General features: G+C 41.0%; 1 protein-coding gene across 1 annotated transcript in view; it reads left to right on the top strand.

The window, feature by feature from the left end:
* SLC49A4 (solute carrier family 49 member 4) overlaps positions 1 to 26,938 on the top strand; it is an 89,917-nt gene that overhangs the window by 16,893 nt on the left and 46,086 nt on the right. The window contains exons 3-5 of the mRNA XM_079762161.1: positions 5,959 to 6,224; positions 17,350 to 17,479; positions 23,081 to 23,189. Coding sequence (XP_079618287.1) covers positions 5,959 to 6,224; positions 17,350 to 17,479; positions 23,081 to 23,189 — 505 coding nt within the window. The remainder of the gene's footprint in view (positions 1 to 5,958; positions 6,225 to 17,349; positions 17,480 to 23,080; positions 23,190 to 26,938) is intronic.

Below are 26,938 nucleotides of genomic sequence, written 5' to 3'. Positions count from 1 at the left end.
GAATGAGACCATGTGGAAGAACAGAAAGATGTGTAGGCTGATGAAATCATTTCTAATTTTACTTACTAGTCCTGGCTCGGCCATTAGCTAATTGTATGACTTTGGAGCTCCCCCCCAATACTTTTAGGGGTAGGGAAGTTATAAAATTATGAGTGTGATTTAAAACACGGTAATAGCCTTTCTGGAGCTCAGTTTTTCTATAGAACGAGAAGAGTGGGTTATCTAGGTGAGGTTTCAAGTCTCTTCCAGCTATAAAAATCTAAGGCTAAAACATATTATTCTAAGTAGAAAATAATTTAGGAATGATAGGTGTTTGTTCCAGGATATCAGAAAGCAAAAGATTAGGATATCAGAATACCATTAAATACAAACGGAAATGTCAGGTACATTCGAAAACGTCAACTAGAGACCTTCAGTTTGAACTTTTGCTATTGGCATTTCTTTGAAAAGCTGTGGTATATAGAATAATACGAGAGGGAGTGCAGCTGTGCACAAATACCACACGGACCACCAGGCCTGAGCCTCTACGGGCAGGGGCACTAGTTGAGGGCAGAAAGTACACAGGCAAGGCCAGGACTTGGTGAGGCCTGTTTAGGCGTCCCCCTGGCCGGCCACAGGCCAGCAAACCTCAGCAAGACTGACCCTGGTGGGCAGCATTCGGCCTCCCCAGTCTCTGCGGTATAGTTCTGCTGGTGCTGGAGAAATTCACGAATCTTTAATCTTCCTCTCAGCCGCTATGGAAATTCCCCTATCTCTTATCCACTTTCCTCCTGGGCCTATGGGGATGGCACAAACCAGACCTCAGAAGTAGGCAGAAGCTAGGTAAGGAGAAAAGGAAAAAGACCGGAGGGAGGAAGGGAGGAAAGAGGAGAGGGTGGGAGACTGGGAGAGGGAGTTAGTTTAGGGGTCAGTGAGAGGAGAATGGGATGATCTGTCACAGATTGGCCTGCAGAGGTCAGTCTTGCTATCCCCTGACTCTGAATAACACCTGCTTCATCAGGCGTGGAGTTTCAGGTGAGGAAGCAAGAGTTCACTCCTTGAATTAGTCAATTTCCTGGGTGCTCCCTTTCTGCTACAGAGCTTATTGCCCAGGAGACAAAACTGCCTCCTCACACTCTTAACTTCTCACCCTTCTCAAGTCCACTGTGCTTGGGACAGTACTAAAGTGTTGGCCTTGCTTTTACCACCCTGAGTGTCTTTTTTGAAAATGTTTATTTCCAAATATTTGTTAATCACCTTGTTTTTCATATCGCTGATTTTGAAACTTTTAAAATCTACAAGTGGAACTGACATGATGCATGTGTTGGGTAACGGGGATTTTTAAAAAATATATTTTTATTGATTTCAGAGAGCAAAGAAGTGGGAGAGAGAGAAACATCAGTGATGAGAGAGAATCATCAATTGGCTGCCTCCTGCATGCCCCGCACTGGGGATCGAGTCCACCACTCAGGCATGTGCTCTGACCCGGAAACCATGACCTCCTGGTTCATAGGTCCATGCTCAACCACTAAGCCACGCCGGCCGGGCACGGTAACTGAGATTTTTAAAGGGCAGGTTCGCTATGTATCTCAGTGACCCCACCTGCCTCTACTTGAATCGGTCCCTGCATTCCTAGAGAGCATCCACACTGCCTCAGCTCTTCATGAAGCACTCTGGGAATTCAGCAACCATGGTCCTTACCCACAAGGAATTGAACTGTTACTTGCAAAACAAAACTGAAGCACGTAATGACACACAAAAATAGACATTAAGTTACACGATTCGCTTCACTTCACTGGAGATTGTGAATCACTCCTCTTTTTTTTATCTGCATTATTTTTAACAGTCAGCTCAGATCACTAAGTATTAATTTCTGAAAGCCAGCTTCTTTCCACGCGTGCTTAGAGAGCATGAAGACTATCATAATGAGGTGCATTTATCTTTCATGACACGAAGGCAGAGAGACTTTTCAGTCCAGACTGTTCATTTAAGCTGGGTGCTTTTTCCCCTCCCACATTGCTAAGCTTATATACCTAACTTCTGTTTTGGCATCTGTTTCTAGCTATCAGTATGAATAGTCTAAATTGAAATGTCCATTTCCTCAGGAAGCATACTGCTTTTATTCAAATCAGGAATAACCTCCTTGTTGCCGAATCCAGTGGTTACATTTCAGTTAAACTATCTGTTAATTTTGATGCTATCAACCACTCTTATCTTCTTGATACCCTTTTCTTCTCAGTTGCTATAATGTTCATCTTTCCTTTTATTTTTCTCCTGGCTCTATAATTGCTCCTTCTCAATCCTTTTTCTTGACTCTAGCTGGTCAGGGCACATACTTGGGTTTCGGTTTGATTCCCAGTTAGGGGAGGGTGTGGGTGTGGGGCGGGGCGGTTGGGTGGCCAGTTGATCTCTCTCTCTCTCTCTCTCTCTCTCTCTCTCTCTCTCTCTCTCTCTTTCTCTCTCTCTCCTTTCCTTTCTCTAAGCATGTCTCCAGTCATTCACCTAGCCATATTGTGTGGCTAGGACCAGTTCTCCGAACCATCCTCTCCTCTGTAGCCCCACTCTTGTTGCCAACACTGCCAAAGGGTCCTTGTCCTGGACTCCACGCTTGAAAGTGTCCCACTCTGGTTTTCCTTTAGTTTTTTTTTTTTTTTTAACATTTTGCTTTTTTTAAATTTTTTAATTGTTTTTAAAAAATATATTTTATTGATTTTTTACAGAGAGGAAGGGAAAGAGATAGTTAGAAACATGGACGAGAGAGAAACATCCATCAGCTGCCTCCTGCACACACCCTACTGGGGATGTGCCTGCAACCAAGGTACATGTGGTTTTCCTTTAGTTTTGCCCTTCCCTATGAGCTGAGGAGTCTGTAGGGCCAAGGAAATGTGTGATGTGTGTGTAGTCCCCTCACCCCTGCCCACCGCTATCTAGCTACACAAGACCCCAGAAATCCCTGCAACAGGCCCCCTTCCGGGTCTCTTCTTCCAAGAGTAGACTGCATGCCTCGTGTGTGGTCCCTGTGCCTCAGGGACAGCTGTTCTGAAGGGGATGGATGGCGCTTGGGTGGAGTTGGTCATGTGCATGCCTGTGAAGCCCTGGGTGCTGTAGATCAGAGCCAGAGGTCGGAGGAGGAGGAGGAGGAGGACATGGCAGGGACCTCCACTGGTACTCTAGTCAGAGGCCCACAAGCATTAGGGGTAGGACTAATTATTGCCTTACTTTCCTTTCTATTCCTGGTACAGTGCTTCAACTACTTTTAGAGATTCTTAAGGGCAGGGGCTTTACCTTTTTAACTTTATGTTCCAGTATACATAGGCCTATCACAATACCTACCCCAACACACGGTGAATACTCAGTATGTTTGTTCAAAGAGTTAACAACACAGCTTATAATTTAACATTATTCATCTTCTTCATTGTCCTTGTAAGGTTTATATGGTTTTATTATGTCTTAAGGCCAGCATTTTTCCAGAAAACATGCCTCTAATTTTGCATTACTGTTTTATGGGAAAACTAGATTTTATATATAAAACTGAATTTTATTTTTAAAGGTATTTTTACAAACAATATTATAAAATAGAGTTAATTAATGGTAGGTAGCATAAAATGGTGTCAGGCAAACATAAAATTCTTGATAATACAAGTTAGTGTTATATCATGGTTACCAGGACAACAGTGCTTATAACCAGTTATATGAGTAACTACCAAGCCCTAAGGGGCTCTGGGATACTAGCGTGAGAAAACTTAAAGATGCTGGGAAGAATGGAATTGGATTTCCCTGCCAGGTTTCCCATGAATTCAGAGGGTAACCCCAAGATCCTGTAGGTCCCAGTCCTACTGAGCTCATTTGTGAGGGGTGTGTTTGTGTGTGATTACTTTTAATACAAAACACACCAATAATTATTTAAATTTGAGTGATTTTAAAGTACCAAATCAGCATGTTTTAATTCGAGATGACTTTTCAGTGTGATAATACACACTTGTTCTAGGTTCACCCCCAACTTCAGTGACCTTGGAGACTGAATGCCCCAGTATCATACCTGCTTTGGTTTCTTCTTGAGCACATGCACCACATTGTAGTGAGGAATACTCTGATCTGAGAATTGAGTAAACTGGATTTGGATGATCCTTACATTATTGCAGCTCACATGATCTGACTTCTAGGTTTGCTATTTGGAAAATAGTCTATTCATGATTCCACAGAGGAGTACCAAAACGTTAAGCCATGGCAATAATCTTAGTTTTAACCTTAACTTTGACGATTCATACTGTTTTGTCATGTTTTTTTTGTTTTGTTTTGTTTTGTCTTTTTAATGGGTTGTTTCTTCCTTATTCTCCTTCTATTCTTAAAATTTTTAGGCCTAATAAAATGTACTCTTCCACCCCTCATTTCTAGGTGAGATGAGTCTTTCAGGAACACCTTATTAAAAGTATTAAATATCAAAGCAGTTACCTGTATGAGCCATCCTGTGCTGTCTGATTGTTGTGCCATCATGAGTTATGATTAAGGGAGTCATGATTAAAACCACTTAGTGATTGTTTCAAGAATACTTTTATGATGAAATTGCGGTGTGACAGCTTGGGATCCACTGACTTTTGGAGGAGGCATTCAGTTTATAAACACTAAATTGTTTTTGTCATCTAGAAAATAGTTCCCCTTACACAAGAAGATTTTAAAATGTCTTTAGTTGCTTTAATTTAATAATGACACGTGAAATTATTTTGCCTTAAAATAATTTTTCCAACATTTACAAAGATGTGAGCAGACCTAATTCACATATTTTACCTCCTACTCACTTATGCTTCTACATTAAGGCCCTACTTCTTTTTCAAATACTTGTTTGTTACTTCCTTCTGCATTCAGAAACCTTTAAGTAAGTAACTTACGGTGGCAATTGCTTCATTAAGAGGATTTGACGCCCATGTGATTAAAAGGCAAAACAAGCACACAAAAAAGTCATTACTATCCTGAATATGTCACATATACTGTCCCTGCCCTTCCCTTTACCTTTAAGGCAGAAGAGGTGGACTCACCTCCTTTTTTGGACTTCTGGCTTCTTTTCTTCTTCAAGGCTATTCATGAATGTGAATGTATATGTTGGGGATGGAAAAAGAAATGTTGAAAAAGGGTTTGCTCAGCAAAGAGCAGGATGAAGCACTGAATAGAATGCTGAGAAAAGGTGGGCAAGAGAACACGTGGAATGGAAGCAAGAAACTACTCTTCACCAACCCTTACAAGTCATGTCAGTCAGAGAACTAGAATCAGAGGGACCTAGCGATCCTGTGATGACAGTCCCTTAACCTAACAGGCGCTTAGTACCTGCTTGCGTAACTTAACCCCTCATTTTACGGGAGAAGAAAGGGACTCCCACAAAGGTTACCCGGTGCCATTCAGCTAGTTAGTTGCACATCACTTCATCTGATTCCTCAATTAATTCCTCTTCTATTAGAAGGTACTGTGATGACTTTTTATGTTTGTAATTCTGTCACTTGGTACAGAGTAGGCATGAAATGTGGAGCTCATTAAATAACTGTGTTATTTGTAAGGCTGGTAGTACTTACTAGGTCTCTTTATGAGTATGAGTTTTGGAGTCAGACTTAAATCTCAGCTTTGCCTGTTAGCACGTGGGCAAGTTTCTTATTCTTTCTAAGTGAAGCTCTCACATCTCAATAAATGGGGATAATAATAGCTTCCACATAGTGTTGTTGTAACAAATGAAACAAGATTATTTGGAAGTCTTTAGTTTGGTGTGTTGCACAAATCATAGACTTCAATAAATATTTGTGAAACGAATAAGGGGTAACTATTACTGTATTTAAACTTCCTCAGAGAGAGTCAACATTCTTTACCCTTTAGATGTGGGATGTTATTTACAGATATGTATTCTTATTGCCCTAGTTAACTGCTGTTTGGCTACTGTCTTGTTTAGAAAATGCCTGCTTCACCTACCTCACACCCTTTTAATTTGTTTAATTCCAGACTAATCCATGGAGGACAGCTTTTAAATGGATTGGCAGGCCCAACCGTAATGAATGCAGCTCCATTCCTGTCCACAACATGGTTTTCTGCGGATGAACGGGCCACGGCCACAGCTATCGCGTCCATGCTCAGTTATCTCGGTGGAGCATGTGCATTTTTAGTTGGACCACTTCTTGTTCCAGCTCCCAATGGCACGTCGCCTCTTCTTGCATCTGAGAATAGCAGGGCCCACATTAAAGACCGTATAGAGACCGTACTATATGCAGGTATTTTGAAGTTTATTTTCTTCCTGTTATACTTTGTCTTTTATCCCAGTCATCTTCACTCTGCTTTTGTATACCAGATCACTTATGGAATACTTAAGAGGGCTAATATATACATATGCATATATGTGCTTTCTTTGTTACATAACACTAGACATTTGTGCCCTGCGGGGAGGGTCCTTCAGCCCGGCCTACGCCCTCTGGCAGTCCAGGACCCCTCGGGGGATGTCCGCCTGCTGGCTTAGGAGCACTGCCTCGGAGGCGGAAGAGGTTCCCGCCACTGCCGCTGCGCTCTCCAGCCATGAGCCCAGCTTCAGGCTGAGCAGAGCTCCCCCTGTGGGAGCACACTGACCACCAGGGGGCAGCTCCTGCATTGAGCGTCTGCCCCCTGGTGGTCAGTGCACATCATAGCGACCGGTCATTCCATGTTTCGGTCAATTTGCATATTAGGGTTTTATTATATAGGATGGAGAGGCCTATCTGAAACTTACCCTTTCTAGGAAGTTAAGTTTCAAATGTATTCTTGCTACATGGAAGGTTAGTCCTTACTCTTCCCACCCGCTTACAATTAAGCTCAGTGTAAAACTTTGAATCTCTTTTCTAGATATCTTATCTACCTAATAAAAGAGTAACATGCTAATTGACCGTACCTTCATGATGCCCACCAGCCAATCAGGAGTGAGTATGCAAATTAACCCAACAAAGATGGTGGGTTAATTTGCATACGCAGGCGCCGAGTGGCCAGGGGTGGGACGCTGGCATCATCGCCATGGCGACGACTCAGGCGTTCCGCACCACCCCAGCCACTCCAGGCCTCTGGGCAGTATGGGAAGGTAGAAAGGCTGCTCTGGCCAGAGCGAAGGCAGTGCCAGCAGCCAGGGGAAGGAAGGCCCATTCTTGCACGAATCTTCATGCATCAGGCCTCTAGTCCTATATAATAAAAGGCTAATACGCAAATTGACTGAACAGCAGAATGACTGGTCGCTATGATGCGCACTGACCACCAGGGGCAGATGTTCAATGTAGGAGCTGCCCCCTGGTGGTCAGTGTGCTCCCCCAGGGGGAGTGCCGCTCAACCAGAAGCCAGGCTCGCGGCTGGCGAGCACAGCACAGCTGGCGGTGGTGGGAGCCTCTCCTGCCTCTGTGGCAGCACTAAGGATGTTCCACTGATGGCTCCCGGAATGTGAGAGGACACAGGCCAGGCTGAGGGATCCCCCACCCCGAGTGCACGAATTTCGTGCACTGGGCCTCTAGTCAGTATATAAAACTAAACATCGTGAAAAACAATGAACATTATTTAAGCATTTATTGGTAGGTGTTAAGCCCATTTCTTCCTTTGCAATTTCCCCTTTATTGGCCATGTTCTCTAATCTAATAAACCTAGGTCACCTACAATTTATTCTCTTCTTCATTTCCTACTTTCTGTATGTTTAGTCTATTAATAAGGGATAAAGACCTTTCCAAAACATTCTCTTAGATCGTTTTTCTTTATTTCTAGAGCCAAGCTGTAATCCACTCTTACATTACAGCAGGTGTCCTCAAACTACGGCCCGCGGGCCACATGCGGGTGTTTTTGCTGTTTTGTTTTTTTACTTCAAAATAAGATATGTGCAGTGTGCATAGGAATTTGTTCATAGTTTTTTTTAAACTATAGTCTGGCCCTCCAGCAGTCTGAGGAACAGTGAACTGGCCCCCTGTTTAAAAAGTTTGAGGACCCCTGCATTACAGTCTCCTATAGGTCTCCTTAAATATATTCCCTTTCCCCATATGTATGTTTATTGTTTCCTTCTGCATTCAGAAAACTTTTAATAATAAGTGTGTACTATATACCAAGCACTGTGCTAAGCACTTGTAATTGGTAAGATCATTGATGAAGGAAATAGAGATGTGCAGAGCTTGGAGGGCCTAACCAGCCTGAGTTTGGATAGAATTTGAGGAGGCAGGGAAGCCTTCACCAAGATTGTGATAAACAAAATTAGGAATTTTATAGGAGTTCACCAAATGCTTTAGTTAAGGGTATTGTGCATAGAAGGAACAGCAATCACAAAGATAAAGTATTAGAGAAGGCAATATGTCTAGGGAACTGCATGTAATTTGGTATGTCTACAGTAGGTTCAATATTTGTGATTAGGTGTAGATAGCAAGTGGCAGAAAATGAGACTGGAAAGATAAGGGACCAGATTATAATAAACTTTGAATTAATTTATTCACTTATTAATTTGACAGCTATATTTTTAATTCCTATATATCTGTCACTGTGCTAGGCACTGAGGCACTGAGGAAACATGGTTCCTCTTCTCTTAGAACTTATAGTGTCCTAAAGGATACAAGCAGGAAAGCAAACAGTTGTAAAAGAGGGTGGTAAGTACTATAACCAAAGGCCTACCCTTGTTCTAAGAGCTGAGAAGTGGAACACCTAACTCAGATTTTGGAGGTCAAGTAGAGCTTCCCAGAGATATAGCACCTAAGTTGGAACCTGAGGGATGGCAGAGAGTTAGCCAAGTATAATGGGCAGGAGGAAGAATATACCAGAGAGAACCATGGAGGAGAAGCCCAGTAAGGGGAGAGAGTATACTACATTCAAGCAACTTAAAGCCCAGAGTGGCTTAGGTGTGGTGAGAGGAGATGAGGTAAGCCAGGCCCTGTAAGCCTTCTAAATAGGACTAAAGGGTTTGAAATTCACCACGTTTTCCGTAGAGGCCATACTCTGAAGAATTTATGCTAGAGAATTACATGATGAGATTTACATTTCAAAATATGGTTTGAAGGGAATACAAGTGAAAACAGAAATAGTGACAGCATATAAAGCATTTAACCCACCTTACTCCTACTAAAGGGAAAAAATTGAAATGTAAAAATTAAATAAGTAAATAAATAAAACACAAAGCAGGTGAAACAAATTTTAAACTTTATTTCAGTTATATCATTCTTTTTATTGAAAATGTAAGCAATGATTATATCTTCAAATGATTTTATTTTAGGCACTTTTGCGTATAGCAGATTACCTACTCAGAACTTCACAGTTATTTCTTCATTGCTTTTATATTTGCCAACCTGCCTTCCTGAAATATTATCCCAAAACCCTCATTCCATTAAAAACATTTGCTAGAATTGCTACCTTAACATTTTGCACTTGGATGTCGAGTGTGACTCGACACGGTTAGCATTAGAATAAAGGAATCGAGAAAAAAGCAAGCGAGTGCAAAGGGTTAAAACATTAATGATTCTTACATGGAATTATTCCAAACACATCATAAGTGAAATATAGACTAATAGACCAATATTTCTTAGGTATATAGAGCCACAGTCCTGAAAAAAATACTAGCAAACCAAATCCAGCAACATATACAAAGGATTATATGCCATGACTAAATAGGATTTATTTCTGGAATGCATGGTTGTTTGAACATTCAAAACTCAACTAATGTAATGTGCCATATCAGTAGAATAAAGAAGAAAAAACATGCAATCATCTTAAAAGATGAAAAAAAAAAGCATTTGACAAATCCAACACCCTTTCAAGATAAAAACACTCAACAAATCAGAAATAGATACAGGAGCTCTCTCAACCTAATAAAGGGCATTTATGAAAAACCCACAAATACGATCATAGTTATTGGTCAAAGATTGAATGCATTCCCCCTGAGATCAGGAATAAGACAGGGATGTCTATTTTTTCAATGTCTATAAAGGACATACATGAAAAATCCACAGATAAGATCATAGTTATTGGTCAAAGACTGAATGCATTTACCTCGAGATCAGGAACAGGATAAGTATGTCCACTCTTGCTACGTCTGCTTAACATTGGGTTGGAGGTTCTAACCAGGATCACTGAGAAAATGAAATAAAAGGCATTTAAGATCAGAAAGGAAAAAGCAAAGCTATCTCTTTTGAAAATGGTATGATCTTGAATATAAAAAATCCCCTGTAATCCATTAAAAACATATTAGATCTAAAAAACAAGTTCAGTAAGAATGAACAAAGTTTATTCTAAAAAAAGTTTTAGGATGCAAGATTAATATATAAAGATCAATTGTATTTCTGTACATTAGCAATGAATAATCCAAACATGAAATTAGGAAAACAATGCAATTTACAATAGCCTCAAAAAGAATAAAATATTTATGAATAAGTTTAACAAAATAAGGTAAAACTTGCACTCTGAAAGACTACAAAACACTGTTGGAAAAAATGAAAGAAGACCTAAAGAAATGGAAAGAGATCCCATGTGAAAACTTAGTGTTGTGAAGATGCTAATATCCCCAAATTTATTTACAAATTCAGTGCAAGCCCAAATAATATTTGGCTGCCTTTGTTGCAGAAACTGACAAGTGATTCTAAAGTTTATATGGAAATTCAAGGAACCTAGAATAGCCAAAACAATCTTGAAAAAGTTGGAGAACTCACACTTCCCAATTTCAAAAGTTACTACAAAGCTATGCCAATCAAAACAATTGTACTGGCATAAGGATAAACATATAAGTCAATGAAACAGAAGTGAGATTCCAAAAAATAAACTATTGTATAATTTATGTGCAATTTACTTTTCAGAAGAGTTCGAAGACAATTCAATGGGGGAAAGAAAAGTCTTTTCAACAAACAATACTGGAATAACGATATCCAAATGCAAAAGAATCCATTTGATCCCCTTCCTTACACCATACACAAATGAACTCAAAATTGATCGTGGACTTAAATGTCAGAGCTAAAACAATTAACTTATATAAGACAAGATAGGAGTAAATATTCATGTCCTTGGGTTAGTCAAAGCCTTTTTATAAAGGACACCAAAAGCACAAATGACAATAGAAAAAAATATGTAAATTGGATTTCATCAAAGTTAAAACTTTTGTGCTTCAAAGGACACCATCTATAAACTGAGAAGACAATCCATAGAATGGAAGAAAATAGTTGCAAATTACGTTTCTGATAAGGAGCTTTTAACCAGAATATATTTTTTAAAACTTACAATTCAACAACAGAAAGATAAACAACCCAATTAAAAAATTGGCAAAGGACTGAATAGACATTTCTCTAAAGAAAATATGTAAATGGCCAACAAGCACCTGAAAAATATGCTCACTGTCATTAGTCATTGGGGAAATGCAAATAAAAGCCATAATGAGATAAACCTCACACCCAATAGGGTGGCTATAATCAATCAAATTGAAAATAAGTGTTGGTGAGAAAGTGGAGAAATGATACATTGGAACCCTTATACCTTGCTAATAGAAATATAAAATGCCACTTTGGAAACATTTTGGCAATTCCTCAAAATGTTAAACAGAAATTGCCATATGACCCAGCAATTTTATTTCTAGATATATACCCAAGTGAGATGAAAACACATCTGTATAAGAAATTGTACATGAATGTTCAAAGTAGTGGTATTCATAACTAGAGGCCTGATGCACGAAATTTATGCATGGGAGGGGGTCCCCTCAGCCCAGCCTGCACCCTCTCCAATCTGGGACCCCTCGGGGGATGTCCGATTGCCGGTGTAGGCCCGATCCCACGACATCCCTCTCACAATCTGGGACGGCTGGCTCCCAACTTCTCGCCTGCCTGCCGGCCCGATTGCCCCCAAATGCCCTCCCCTGCAGTCCTGGTCGCCCCAACTGCCCTCCCCTGCTGGCCTGGTCACCCCTAACTGCCCTCTCCTGCTGGCCTGACTGCCCACAACTGCCCTCCCCTGCTGGCTATCTTGTGGTGGCCATCTTGTGACCACATGGGGGCAGCCATCTTGTGTGAGGGCGTGATGGTCAATTTGCATATTACCTCTTTATTATATAGGATGACCTAAATGTAGAAACAGTCTAAAATGTCTGTCAAATATGTGGATTAAGAATGTGGTATATCTACTCAGTGGAATATTACTTGGCAAAAAATAAAGTGCTGATATATGCTCCAACATGGATGAACCTTGAAAACATGCCAGTGAAAGGAGGCAGTCACAAAAAAACACACAAATTATATGATTTCGTTTATAAGAAATGTCCATAGTACTCATCCAGGGATAGTGAAAGTAGATTAATGGTAACCTAGGCCTGGGATATTTGTGCAGGTAATGAATACAGAGTTTCTTTTCTGGGATGATGAAAAAGTTCTAAAATTGATTAAGGTTATGGTTGCACAGTTGTGAATACACTAAAAACCACTTAATTGTGCACTTTAAAAGTGTGAATTGTATTATTATGTGAATTATATCTCAAGCTGTTTACAAAAATGCCAGTTGAAAGATGGGCAAAGAATATGAACAAGGCAACCACAGTAGAAGAAATACAAGTGGCCAATAAGCATATAGAAGACTAGAGGTCCGAGGCACGAAACTGGTGCAAGAGTAGGCTTTCGCAGGCACCGCGGCTGCCTGGTTCCCTTCCTCGCAGCCATGGCATGGCGGCGGCCTGGATCCTCGATCCCACGCCTGCGGAAGGATGTCCAATCTAATTAGCATCTTATGCTTTTATTATTATAAATTATTATAGATGCTCATTCATTGTTACTAATAAATAAAAGATCTGTAAATTAAAACAGTTCATTAACTTTAGTTGCTTCTCAGATTGACCTAGAATGAAGATATTATCTGTGGCTAAGTGTCATAAGAATGTTGTATTTTTTTTGCTAAGAATATAGCCCTAGAATTAGAATTATCCTACTGAAAGGTCCTCTGGAAATCACTTAACCCAAACCCTTTATTGGCCCAAAAGAGTAAGTGATTCATTCAAATTCCGAGTTAATTAATAGCATAGACAGGTATATACTTTAAGGCTTCAGACATTTCGACTAAATGAAGCACAGCTAACAAAAGGTGGGACTTCTAGGAGACAGATCTCTGGAGGGAATAATCGGGATAGCTAGAAACCTTCCCTCCTGTGATAATGCCAAACTAAGATTGTTGCGATATTCATTTTAATTCTGATTGTTTAATATTCTGCAGTAGCTAGTCTTGTGTTTATAAATTTTACTTTCTGTCTCTTGGTTTCTTATTTTGTACTAGAGGCCCGGTGCACGAAATTCGTGCACGGAGGGGGGTTGTCCCTCAGCCCAGCCTGTACCCTCTCCAATATGGGACCCCTCAAGGGATGTCCGACTGCCCGTTTAGGCCCGATGGGATCGGGCCTAAACGGGCAGTCGAACATCCCTCTCACAATCCAGGACTGCTGGCTCCCAACTGCTTGCCTGCCTGCCTTCCTGATTGCCCCTAACCACTCTGCTGCCAGCCTGTTTGCCCCCAACTTCCCTCCTCTGCCGGCCTGGTCACCCCTAACTGCCCTCTCCTGCAGGGTTGATCACTTCCAACTGCCCTCCCTTGCAGGCCTAGTCCTTCTCAACTGCCCTCCCTTGTAGGCTGGGTGCCTCCCAACTGCCCTCTCCTGCTGGCCATCTTGTGGTGGCCATCTGTGTCCACATGGGGCAGGATCTTTGACCACATGGGGACAGCTATATTGTGTGTTGCAGTGATGATCAATCTGTATATTACTCTTTTATTAGATAGGATACCTCCAAAGCACAATGAGTAAGAATCTGAAGGTTTATGTGGCTTCTATTTGGTTTCTAGGACAAAGTTCTTTCCTTTACCCACCACTCACTTCTCTCCTTTTACTCTTGAATGTTAATTTCAACATAATTTTTGTAACACCTCTTGAAAAGGATCCCACCAAGTTTTTGATAGTCCACATGATAAAACTTACAGAATAATACAGCATGAGACTTTCATTCTCTCACTAAGTTCTTCATATAACTGTAATTCCTCAGCCTCTAAAGAATGAAAAAGGAAAATAAAAGTGCCTTCTCTCATTCCAAGGCCTTTCTCAGTCAGGCAACCACAAAAAGAAAGAATGAGCCTACAATTCATGTCATGTAATCTCTATCAGGCATAATTCAAATCAAATCCCATCAGGCAAAGTCTGGGATACTTAAAATGTATAAGAGAACAGTGGTGACCTGGGGGAGAACTTATGAAACCTCGTCTCCTGCTTTTGCTGACTATTCTTTTCCTTATGCTAGACTCCAAGTCCCTATCGGGGACTTGGTCAGGCGGCTGTGGGTGCTAACCCACGCCACCTGGATCCGTGATCCGGGACCTGGGCAGGCGTCTGCGGGTGCTAACCCATGCCGCCTGCCATGGTCCGTGATCCATGATCGTGGACCTGGGCAGCCTGCTGCAGGCATTAACCCACGCCGCCTGCCCTGCTCTGAGATCGATGATCACGGACCTGGGCAGCCGGCTGTGGGCTTTAACCCACGCTGCCTGACCTGGTCCATGATCCCTGATAGGGGCTTTGAGTCAGCTGCCACTGGCGATGGCTGACTCGAAGCCCTTATCCAGGACCTGGTCAGGCGGCTGTGGGCGCTAACCCACGCTGCCTGCCCTCGTCCGAGATCGGTGATGGCGGACCTGGGCAGGCAGCTACGGGCGCTAACCCACGCCGCCTTCCCTGGTCCGTGATCCCTGATCGTGGACCTGGGCAGGCGGCTGCAGGCCTTAACCCACACTGCCTGCCCTGGTCCATAATTGGTGATGGCGGACCTGGGCAGCCGGCTGCAGGCCTTAACCCACACCGCCTGCCCTGGTCCATGATCGGTGATCGTGGACCTGGGCAGCCGGCTGCGGGCCTTAACCCACGCCGCCTGCCCTGGTCCATGATCGGTGATGGTGGACCTGGGCAGCCGGCTGCGGGCGTTAACCCACACTGCCCGCCCAGCTCTGAGATCAGTGATGGACCTGGGCAGGCAGCTGTCCTGGTCCGTGATCGGTGATGGCGGACCTGGGCAGCCGGCTGCGGGCGTTAACCCACGCTGCCTGCCCTGGTCCGTGATCCCTGATCGTGGACCTGGGCAGGTGGCTGCAGGCCTTAACCCACACCGCCAGCCCTGGTCCATGATCGGTGATGGCGGACCTGGGCAGGCGGCTGCAGGCCTTAACCCACACCGCCTGCCCTGGTCCATGATCGGTGATCGTGGACCTGGGCAGCCGGCAGCGGGCCTTAACCCACGCAGCCTGCCCAGCTCTGAGATCAGTGATGGACCTGGGCAGGCAGCTGTCTTGGTCCGTGATCTGAGATCGTGGACCTGGGCAGCCGGCTGCGGGCGTTAACCCACGCCGCCTGCCCAGGTCCGTGATCGGTGATGGCGCCTGCCCAGGTCCGCGATTGGTGATGGCGGACCCGGGCAGGCGGCTGCAGGGCCTTAACCCCTGCAGGGCCTTAACCCGGGTCCGCGTCCGCGATCGGTGATGGCGGACCCGGGCAGGCGGCTGCAGGGGTTAACCCCCTGCAGGGCCTTAACCCGGGTCCGCGTCCGCGATCGGTGATGGCGGACCCGGGCAGGAGGCTGCAGGGGTTAACCCCTGCAGGGCCTTAACCCGGGTCCGCGTCCGCGATCGGTGATGGCGGACCCGGGCAGGAGGCTGCAGGGGTTAACCCCCTGCAGGGCCTTAACCCGGGTCCGCGTCCCCGATCGGTGATGGCGGACCCGGGCAGGCGGCTGCAGGGGTTAAGGCCCTGCAGCCGCCTGCCCGGGTCCGCGTCCCAGATCGGTGATGGCGGACCCGGGCAGGCGGCTGCAGGGGTTAAGGCCCTGCAGCCGCCTGCCCGGGTCCGCGTCCCCCATCAGTGATGGCGGACCCGGGCAGGCGGCTGCAGGGCCTTAACCCCTGCAGGGCCTTAACCCGGGTCCGCGTCCGCGATCGGTGATGGCGGACCCGGGCAGGCGGCTGCAGGGGTTAACCCCCTGCAGGGCCTTAACCCGGGTCCCCGTCCGCGATCGGTGATGGCGGACCCGGGCAGGCGGCTGCAGGGCCTTAACCCCTGCAGGGCCTTAACCCGGGTCCGCGTCCCCGATCGGTGATGGCGGACCCGGGCAGGCGGCTGCAGGGGTTAAGGCCCTGCAGCCGCCTGCCCGGGTCCGCGTCCCCCATTGGTGATGGCGGACCCGGGCAGGCGGCTGCAGGGCCTTAACCCCTGCAGGGCCTTAACCCGGGTCCGCGTCCCCGATTGGTGATGGCGGACCCAGGCAGGCGGCTGCAGGGGTTAAGGCCCTGCAGCCGCCTGCCCGGGTCCTCGTCCCTGATCTGTGATGGCGACCCGGACAGCCGGCTGCGGGCCTTAACCCCTGCAGCCGCCTGCCCGGGTCCGCGATAGGTGATGGCGGACCTGGGCAGCCGGAGCTAACCGCCTGCCCCAGTCCACCATCATGGCTTGGATCTCACTGGCATGGGTGCTGCCCTTTCCCCGGCCATCTTTGCTGGTTTAACGTGTATATTTGCTCCTGGTTGGCTGGTGGGCGTGGCTGGTGGGCGTGGCTGGTGGGCGTGGCTTATAGGTGTAGCGAAGGTGTGGTCAATTTGCATATTACTGTTTTATTAGATAGGATGCTTTCCTGTTCTGCTCAAATTTCCCATATAGCCTGTAAATTGAGTCTGTCCTACATCAGAATATCATATCATTGATCAAACAAACCTCCTGATCTCTTCTTACATATTTTCTCATATTTTTTATTTATGAGGACCATGTTTATTAGACAACCATCCCAGACCTGTTTCAAAATCTCTTACAGTTCAGTACTGTGGGTTTTTTTTTTTTCTTTAATTGTATCTATATTTTTATTTGAAATATTCAGAAAAGGCAAAGCCACAGGGATAGAATATAGATTAGCAGTTTCCACAAGCTGGGGGGGGATGAGGGTGGGGAGGAGAGTCACTGCTAATGGGAAAGGTGGTATTTTTGGGGAGATGAGGAAAACGTTTGCTGTTGTTGTTGGTGACACTTACAGATGTTCCCCCTTCCTCCCTCTTTGCCCCCCTCCACCCAGCCCCCCTCCCTTTTCTCCATAGAGCAACCTTTGCTTACTGCCTCAATCTTTTTGTCTGTATAGTGCACCATAGTACCACCATACTTCATTGCTTACAGTAGGACTTCTTACCTATGACCTGCTGAAATGTGTGTCTTGACATACGATGTTTCTCACAAGGCTGAGCTATTTTGGTTAGGTACTATATTTCGCCTATTTTCATATGCCTAGTGCTTAGTTGATGCTCAGTAAATATTTGTTAGATAAGTAATACTTGAAATGTTGAACTGTTTGTGTCATCTGGTTAACATTTCACTTTTTTTTTTTTTTCCAGAATTTGGAGTGGTCTGCTTAATATTTTCTGCAACTCTTGCTTATTTTCCACCCCGGCCTCCCCTTCCTCCCAGTGTTGCTGCAGCTAGCCAACGACTGAGTTATCGGCGGAGTTTTTGTAGATTATTAAGGTAAATGTACTTAGAATTACTGAGTGGTTTTGACTAGCACCTTTAAAAATAATTCCACATTTATTTAAGATAATTTAAAGTAGTAATTTTTCGGCAATCTATTAATCAGTTTGTAAATAATAGATAAAAAAATGGATTAAATACTTTAATGGAATTTCCTATCAGAAATCTATCTTAAAAAGTTGCCCAAAACAAAAACCTCCATAATTTTTCCCTTCTCTATCTCTATTGTTATTTATTTAACATTTTAAAAATTAAATCTTTCATTTAAATAATTTCTTTTATAAGGAGCCATATCACATAATAGTATCTGTGAAATCATGGGTTTTATGTGTTTATTATATTTTTCCTATTATGTAAATTATTTTTATTCATTTCATATTTATTTTTTTTAAATATATTTTTATTGATTTCAGAGAGGAAGGGAGGAGAGATAGATAGAAACAGCAACCTGGCATGTGCCCTGACCGGGAATCAAACCATGACCTCCTGGTTCATAGGTTGACACTCAACCACTGAGCCACACCGGTCGGGCCATTTTGTATTTCTTAATACACATTAAAATAAAAAGTGAATAAAATAAATAGTGCTTATTTATATGCCTCCAATAGGATCATACTTTCAGAAACTTAACATTTTATTTTATTGGAATAATTTAAATATAATTAGATTAAATTCTGCCCTTGAAGGCTTAAATGCTACAGTACTGAACTGGATTCTTTGGATATATAGACCATCACTGGTGATTATGATTTGCAGTTGGGCCATTAGAACTTATCTTTGGAATTTTTCCCCCAGTTTGTTATAATAAGTTTTTAGTGATTCATTAGCAACTCTCTCTGGTTGGTTCTTTCTTTTCTAGTCCTCCTCTCCCACCAGATGGTAAGACCTTGTGGTCAAGAACTATGTCTTTTTGTCCACAGTAATATTACCTAATCCTATATAATAAAAGGCTAATATGCAAATTGTCCCTCGGGAGTTTGACCGGCCAGGAGTTCTACCGCTCGCTATGACATGTGCTAACCACCAGGAGGCGGCACGGAACAAAGGAAGGCCCTGGCTGGCGGCCAGCAGCCAGGGGAAGGAAGGCCCCGCCAGCCCTGATTGCTGGGCAGGCCTACGGACCCTACCCTCACGAATTTCGTGCATCGGGCCTCTAGCAGGATTATAATACAAGCAACATAATAGGTAATTTAAAATTTTCTAGTAGCTGCATTTAAAAAGATTAAAATAAATAGGTAAAAATTAATTTTAGTAGCATATTTTATTTAAGCCAGTATATCTAAAATATTATTTTAACATGTAATTCATATTATAAATTATTGATGAGGTATTTTATATTCTTTTATTCATATAAAATCTTTGGAATCTGGTGTATATTTTACTTATAGCATATCTCAATTCAGATGCTAGATTTCATTAGAAATACTTGATCTGCATTTAAATTTTATTATATTAACAATTGAGCAGTGTCTCCCATATTGCACTATTTTATCTAAAGTTAAAAATACGTACCTACAATTTTTCAAGCTTAGAATCATTACATCTGTGATATTATTTTAAAGGTTTTATATTCTACAGACAATTGTTTGGGCCTTAATTGAAGATCTTTCACTTTACTTCTGTGGAAACTTCTTATAAAATTCACTGTGTATTTGTTGAACATGTCTCTTAATTATCTTAAAATTTGTTTTACACAGCAGACATCATTTTGCTCTGCTGCAGCAAGTTGCAATTGCTATTCATTATGAAATTTGTGACGTATTTTATTCCAGTCTCATATTTTTCCCCATAAAACATTTAGATAAGCAAATTACAATGTTATATTAGTATGTAAAAAATATTTAGAATTGAGTTAGTTTACTGACACCAAGAAGGTCAGTGACAGGTTATAATACTAGAAGCAACACATACTACAACATGCACACTACAATATCTTACCCAGTGCAGCAGTTAAAGTGGATTGTAGTTCTACCAAAAAAATAAAGTTGCATTTAAAATTTTAAATTAGTTCTAAAGTTGCACTAGCCACATTTCAAGTGTTTAATAGCCACATCTGGCTTGTGACTACCATGTTAGCATAGCTATGTAACATTATTTTTCAACTTTAGTTCACATTATTTTTCAACTAATGAAAGAAGGTTGACCACCTTTTTAAAAAAAGTAGAATAAAATCCTATCTAATAAAAAAAGTAATATGCAAATTGACCATCACACCAAGACACAAGTTGGCCACCCCCATGTGGTCAAAGATGGCTGCCCCTATGTGAACACAAGATGGCCGCCATAAGATGGCCTGCAGGAGAGGGCAGTTGTGGGAAGTTAAGGATGACCAGGTCAGCAGAGGAGGGCAGTTGGAGGGGTCAAGGCCTGCAGGGGAGGACAGGTGGGGGGGCACCCAGGCCTGCAGGAGAGGGCAGTTGGGGGGGGGGGGACCAGGCCAGCAGGGCAGGACAGCTGGGGGGGATCATGCCTGCAGGGGAGGGCAGTTGGGAGCCAGCAGTCCTGGATTGTGAGAGGGATGTCCAACCATGTCTAAACGGGTGATTGGACATCCCTCAAGAGGTCCCAGATTGGAGAGGGTGCAGGCTGGACTGAGGGACAACCCCCGCGCCCCCATGCACGAATTTCATGGACCGGGCCTCTAGTAGAATAATATTATTGCATCATTTATAGTAATGATACATATCTTTTGTGAGGGTTTCAGTCTACCTATGTGTACATATACATGGGTAGGTCACAAAGTAAAGATATGTTTCTTACTCTAGAGCACTGTAAAAGGTTTTTGAAAACCATGTCTCTACAGCACCTCGTACATTGCCTTCCACATCATAGGCAACAACAGAAATATTAGTTAAATTGAATTATTATCAATGGCACACATTTATAAGATGAATAGTTAAAATGATAGTGGGTTTTTTGGAAATAAAATGCTATTTAAGTTTTTCTTTATGCCAAGCCAGAGATCAGATAGCGATAGATAAGGCTAGAGAGGTAGATTAGGGTCATATTATGCCATATTAGTAATTTTGGACTATTCTGTGGGAAATGAGGGGTCATTGAAGGGTTGATTTTAATGAAAGAAGTTATATAAAAGATTGTTCTGACAAGGGAAAACAACTTAAAATTATCACTCTGATTGCCCTGTTTGCTTCTAATTGCCCCAGAGTCAAGATCTTTATTTCCTGTATAAACCATAAAGTGTAAGATCTTTTTTCTCTATTAAAAAAATCATTTTCACTAATGCTTAACATTCCTTTGTCTCTCCCATATTCGACTGTTTACTCTGCAGAATTGCTTGCTTCTACTTTTGGCTCGCCAGGGGAGTTCTTTGGGCCTGCCATGCTGTATTCCCCTAGCCTACCAATGTAATTTAAATTTTCTCTGGTCCTTCAAAGAAGCCCTGGTTACTTTATTATTTCCTGGATTCATTGGAATAACTGGTTTTTTTCCTAGATTAATTGCATTATCTGGGGTAGGGGGTGAGGGGAAGCAATGGTTATATGCTAAAGTTTCCACCACAATTTTTTTTTCTATTCATACCATTCCCATCTCTTAATATGCATTTAAACTGTATAACCTAACGTAAACATTTCTCTCCCTTTATGTGTTGGTTTAATGTTTGGTGACGGTGGTTGTTGTTTTTGCCTTTCAAACTTCAAAGGTGGAGAGTTGAGTTGAACATGTTCTTTACTTCAGGACACATGAACACATTTACTCATTTATTTACTTGTTCATTCTTTTATTTATATTTCCCACTTTCATTCCTCTCCCTTTTCCTTGCCCAGGCCACCTTTCAAATGCATTTAATGTGTATCTGTCTGTGTGCTTTTTCAATATGTGTAATTTTTAAATGCATCTGTGTTTAACTTATCTAAATGATGGCACATTATGTATCTCATTATTTTTGACTATTTTCACTGAACATGGTAAGGTTTGTTTTTTAAAAATAACTTTATTTGGAGAATTTATAGAAATATCCAAAGGTAGAATAGTTCAACTTTGATATCCCCATAACCCAATATTAACAATTGCCTATTTATAGCTAATATTGTTTCAGCTCTACTTTACCTACTTCCCCCATTCCTGTATCATGAAGCAAATCCCATATGGCAAGTCATTTCATCCATAAATATTTCAATATGTGTAATATATGTTAAAAATATAAGGACACTTTAACACAAATATAGTATCATTATCACACCTAAAAACTTAAAAAAATAGTTTACTAATATTACATCATTGTTTATATTTCCAATTGTCATAAATGTCATAAATTTTTTTTAACAATTTGTTTGAATCAGCACCCAAATTAGGTTCACATATTGCAGTTGGCTCAAATCCATTACAATCTATAGGTTTCCTTTCTTCTCTCTCTCTTACCCTTGTAATTTATTTGTTGAGGAGCCAACTCTTTTGTCTCCAGGGTCTAGATTTTGGGGATTGCTTCTTTTTAGTGTAGTTTGCCATGTTTCTTTGTTCTTTGTATTTCCTGTAAATTGTAGCCAGAGCTATGTTCTAACTCAAGTTTTTGCTTTTGCTTTGGTTTTACAAGACTACTTCATAAATGATGCTTCCTTCTTCCAACAGGAAGAGCAAAGGAATAAAATTATGTTATAAATATAAAAATATAAACTATATATTATATAAAATGTAAAATTATATGTCTATATTACAGTATGGAGCTGGATAAATAAATTATGATATACCAACATAATGGAATACTATGCAGCTATGAGAAAGAATGAGGAAGCTCTGTATGTATTGACTAAGATGGAAGAGCTTTAAGACTTAAAATGAAAAAGTAAAATTCAGCAAATGGTTGTACTATGCTATCATTTATGTAAAAAGATTGGGGGGGAATATATTTTTTTTATCGGCTTGTATGTTTTGTAATATTTCTGGGCAGTTACCAAAGAAAGTGATAACATTGATAATTGTGGGAAGAGGGCAATAGGGATTTGAGGGAGATATTTTCCCCATGTTTTTATACCTGTTTGGTTGTGAGCCATTTGAATTGTATTGCCTATTAAATAATTATTTTTAAAAATAATAGTAAAACAAATGATAATAATAAAAAAAAACATTAAAACTACTCTCTGAAAATGGTAAAACTAACAAATTATGTATTTGTTTTTAATCTTTTTTTCTAACTTGTTCAAGGAGAAAGTATAATTTTTAACATTTGAATTTTTATTTTTCAATTACAGTTGACATATATTAGTTTCAGGTGTACAATATAGTGATTAGAGATTTATATAACTTATAAAGTGATCACCTGATAAGTCTAGTATCCATCTAAGCAACAGTAATTTATCCTTTCAAATAGAGCTATTTTTTAACTGAACCTACCTACGTCATTCTATGAAATAATGTTGGTAATTCATCGATATAATAAACATTGACAATTTTAAATAATATGAACAAAAAAGACTATTCTTATAAAAATAAAACATTTAAAGAACTTTGATTTTATTAACAACTGACAACTATTTTTTATTTCTGATTCGAATGTTCCAATTTTCAAATGACTGTTTTCATGAGTAAGTTTAAATTCTAGAGTTTGAATCTGCAATAATATTTTTTACTTCTCTTTCACAGCAACGTGAGATTTTTGATGATTGCTTTAGCATATGCCATACCGCTCGGTGTATTTGCTGGCTGGTCTGGAGTTCTGGACTTAATTTTAACACCAGTGCATGTCAGCCAAGTAAGCATTTTATCTTTATATTTGAAGGTATTTTTAGTTCATTTAAATGATAACTATTGTCTACATGTTCTTAGTTTTAGCTTCAAGGCCTGGATAAAACAATAGTCCATACCATTATTGCAAAAGCAAGGTCCATGTGAAATAGTTATAAACAATATTTATTTTCTTCCTGGATTTTGTTAAGTCATGAATTTCACATTTATTTGGGTGTTATTAATGATGCTACTAAGCAGAAAAATAAAGAAGGAAAATCTTAGTTTTGTTGACTCTGTCCTTTATATTCTTGCTTTATGCTTTATGAAGATTAAGATCCCATTCTCAAATACATGGCTATTCCTACATCTAATTTCTCACTTTCTCTCTAGTCTCAGGATAAGGATATCTCATTTATTTAAAAGTAGCCATTTCACTGGTGGTGTGGGGTCCTCAGCAAGTGAGAAATGCACTGCACATGTAAGGGGCAAAGCTACCAGTGGTTTAACAGAGAGACTGTTACAGGGTTGAAAGCAGAACACTTACAGTAGAGGGCAAGCAATGCTGGGCTCTCGGAGTTCGGGCCCTGCCGGAGTGGAAAGGCCTCATTAACATCTTGGACTTCTGCTGAGACACCAGAAAGGCCAAACTCTAGAATGTAGGACTCTTCCCGAGATTGAGTAAGACCTAGCCTACTTAAATCCAGAAACAAAGCCCCAACGAAAATCTGCAGAGGAGACAGTTGAGTCCTACCAAGTGAGAGGGGGCTTGGGAAACACCTTGGTGTCTACTTCTCGGCTATTATAAAGCACAAAATCAAGCCTACCCAAGTGCAAGGTGATCATTTAGTAATTGAACTGTCTACTAACATAAAAATCAACCATTTTAAAGAAAGATGAAAGAGTCTGGAATCTTTATATTGTATTTTCCATGACCTATACTATACAATTAGAAAAACAGAAACCACACCAAAACATTAGGCATACAAAGAAACAGGAAAATGTGACCCATATTTTAAAAACAAAAGTAAAAAGAAAAGTAGCCAGTAGAAACTAACTTGGAGATAGTCTAGATGTTGGATTTAGCAGACAGAGACTGTAATGTAAAAGAGAGAAATCTTTGCTTCAAGTTCATAAACATATTCCCTCTGTTAATCTTGTAGAACTGAAAGTATAGTAGCCACTAGCAACATGTGCCTGTTTAATTTAAATCAGTTGAACTGAAATAAAAAATTCACTTCTTCAGTGACACTTTTCAAGTGCTTAATAGCCACTTGTAACTTGTGGCTACCATATTGAACAGTTCAGATATATTACATTTTCATCATCATGGAAGGTTCTATTGGACAGTGCTGTTCTAAGCTTTATCGTTATGCCTGTCATATTTAAACCTAGAATGGAATTTTGTGCTTGTTATAGTTAGGAGTTTATTTTCCCCCAATATAAATAAATATCCATTAATCTAATTCAGTCTTTGAAAACATCATGCTTTCCCATTGCTCTCCAGTGTCATCTTTGTCATAATGAAGTGCCCTCGTGCACATGAATGTGTTTCTAAATTATTTTTCCCCTCTATTCTTGGTGCCATCCATTCCTTCCTCTTGTTTACGGTTTTTGTGTCATCTTTAGTTTAATTGTGTCAACCTCTAGTCTATTTGTCTTTGTGCCAATACCAAATTGTCTTAAGTATTCTAATGTTACAAGTTTTGGTATCTGGTAGAATAATACTCTTTTTTATTCAGATTTTGATGAAATATTTTTTGAATGAATAGATCAGCTTGAGAATTAACTTCTTTATAATACTGAGTCTTCCAAGCCATGATCATTGTCTTTCTCTTCATTTACTTAGGCCCTAATGTCTCTGAATGATGCTTTATAAATTTCTGCAAAGATGCCATCTGTATATTTGTTAGATATATTCCTCAGTATTTGATATTTTTTGAAGCTATTGTAATGGGTAATTTTAAAAATTACCAGGAGGCCACAGTTCAATTCCCGGTTGGGGAACATACCTGGGTTGTGGGCTCCATCACCAGTGTGGGAGAGAAGGAGGCAGCCTGTCAATGAGTCTCTCTAACCACTGAGCCATGATGGCTGGGCTATGCTACATTTTTTCTAATTTTACCTTTAGGAACTCTTAACTATATATGTTATACCTTCGTATTGTATTCCCTAAGTCTCTTACTTTCGATTCTGAGTTTTTCATCCTTTTGTATTTCTTTGCTTCAGACTGGATATTTTATCCAGCCTTTCTTCCAAATCCAATTTTAGTTTTCAGTCTAATATGCTATTAAACCTATTAATGAGTTACCAATTTCAATTATACTTTTAAGTTATAAAAATTTTTTTGGTACTTTTTCATAGTTTTGAAATTTCTGTAAAATGCTTGAGCTTGTCTTTTATTTTTTTTTAACTTTTAAAAATAGTTATTTAAAGTCTGTATCTCACAATTCCCTTTTTCCGGATCTCCTGTGGGTATTTTTATATTTGTAGTATTCATTGATGTTTTCTAATCTCCTTATGTGTTCTATTATTTTTGACTGAGTGCTAGACATAGTAGCACTATGAAAAGTTGTAGAGTTAATTTAAGCTCCAAGATGATGTTATTTTTGTCCAAAAAGAACTTATATTTTTCTTGCAGGAGTCTAGGGATCATTTAATCTAGTTCCAGAAATAGGGATTATTTATAGCTGGGCTTCCGTCCCTCAGAATATAGTTTCCAGGTCACAGTACTCTTAAGTATAGCCTTCAGAGCCCCCAACTAAAGCCTGGGATATTTTACAAGGCCACTCATCCCACAGTAAGCCTCAAACTCATTTTTTTCTCCATGTGTCAATGAGGCTGTTGATAACTTCTCAGCACCTTAGCCACTTTTTCTAAAATCAGCAGACACCCCACCCCTAAGGGAAAAGAGTCCTCAAGTACGAGGTTTATCTCTCTGGGTTTCCTTCCCATTCTACATAATGTTTCCATAATTAGGTATTACCTTCTGGGCTCTCTGATGCCATCAGATAGATTTCCTAGTTCTCAATCAGAATATTAATCCAGATTACTTAGTATACTTTCACCATAAGAACTAAGCCTTCTTTAATTTCCTAACCTATTTTCTGGATGGCAGGTATTTCAAGCATGTTCACTTTCAAGAAGGAAAAGTGTAGCACTCATTTAAATGATTCTGATTCTGAAAATCCTTTTTCACTTTTATCCTCACCAGAGGATATTTTCCCATTGACTTTTAGAGAGAGTGGAGGGTGGGATAGAGACAGAGAGAAACTTCATTGTGAGAGAGACACCTGGATTGGTTGCCTCCTGCACACACACCCCAACCGGGCGGGCAGCGTGAGTGCCCTTGACTGGGAATTGAACCTGTGACCCTTCAGTCCAGGGCTGACACTCTAAACATTGAGCCAAACAGGCAAGGACTGACTTTGCAAGATTCTATGCTTCATCTTATAAATCCTTCCAAGTATCTGCCTCTGTACAAACTCTGAGAGGTAGAGAGACCATAAATCACACCAGGTATTAAGTAAAGCGAAATCTAAAATTAAATGAAAGCAACAGATCAAAACAAAGAAAATGTTTTAATTATTGTGTAGAATGTTATTAACTAAAGCAATTGCCATGAGCGAAGGAAGCAGAAAAGCACAACAGCCTGGCAGGACCAGGGTCAGTATGGTCAGAAGCATGGTGGTTCTGCCCCGGTACAGGACCCCACTCGCCTAGGGGACAGATGGAAATGTTAGCGGGAGCCTGATAGCGTTATGTGGGCCTTAGATG

Source organism: Cnephaeus nilssonii (genome assembly GCF_951640355.1).
Source record: "Cnephaeus nilssonii genome assembly, chromosome: 3".
In the NCBI taxonomy this organism is placed as follows: domain Eukaryota; kingdom Metazoa; phylum Chordata; class Mammalia; order Chiroptera; family Vespertilionidae; genus Cnephaeus; species Cnephaeus nilssonii.
This window is presented reverse-complemented; position numbering and strand designations above follow the sequence as displayed.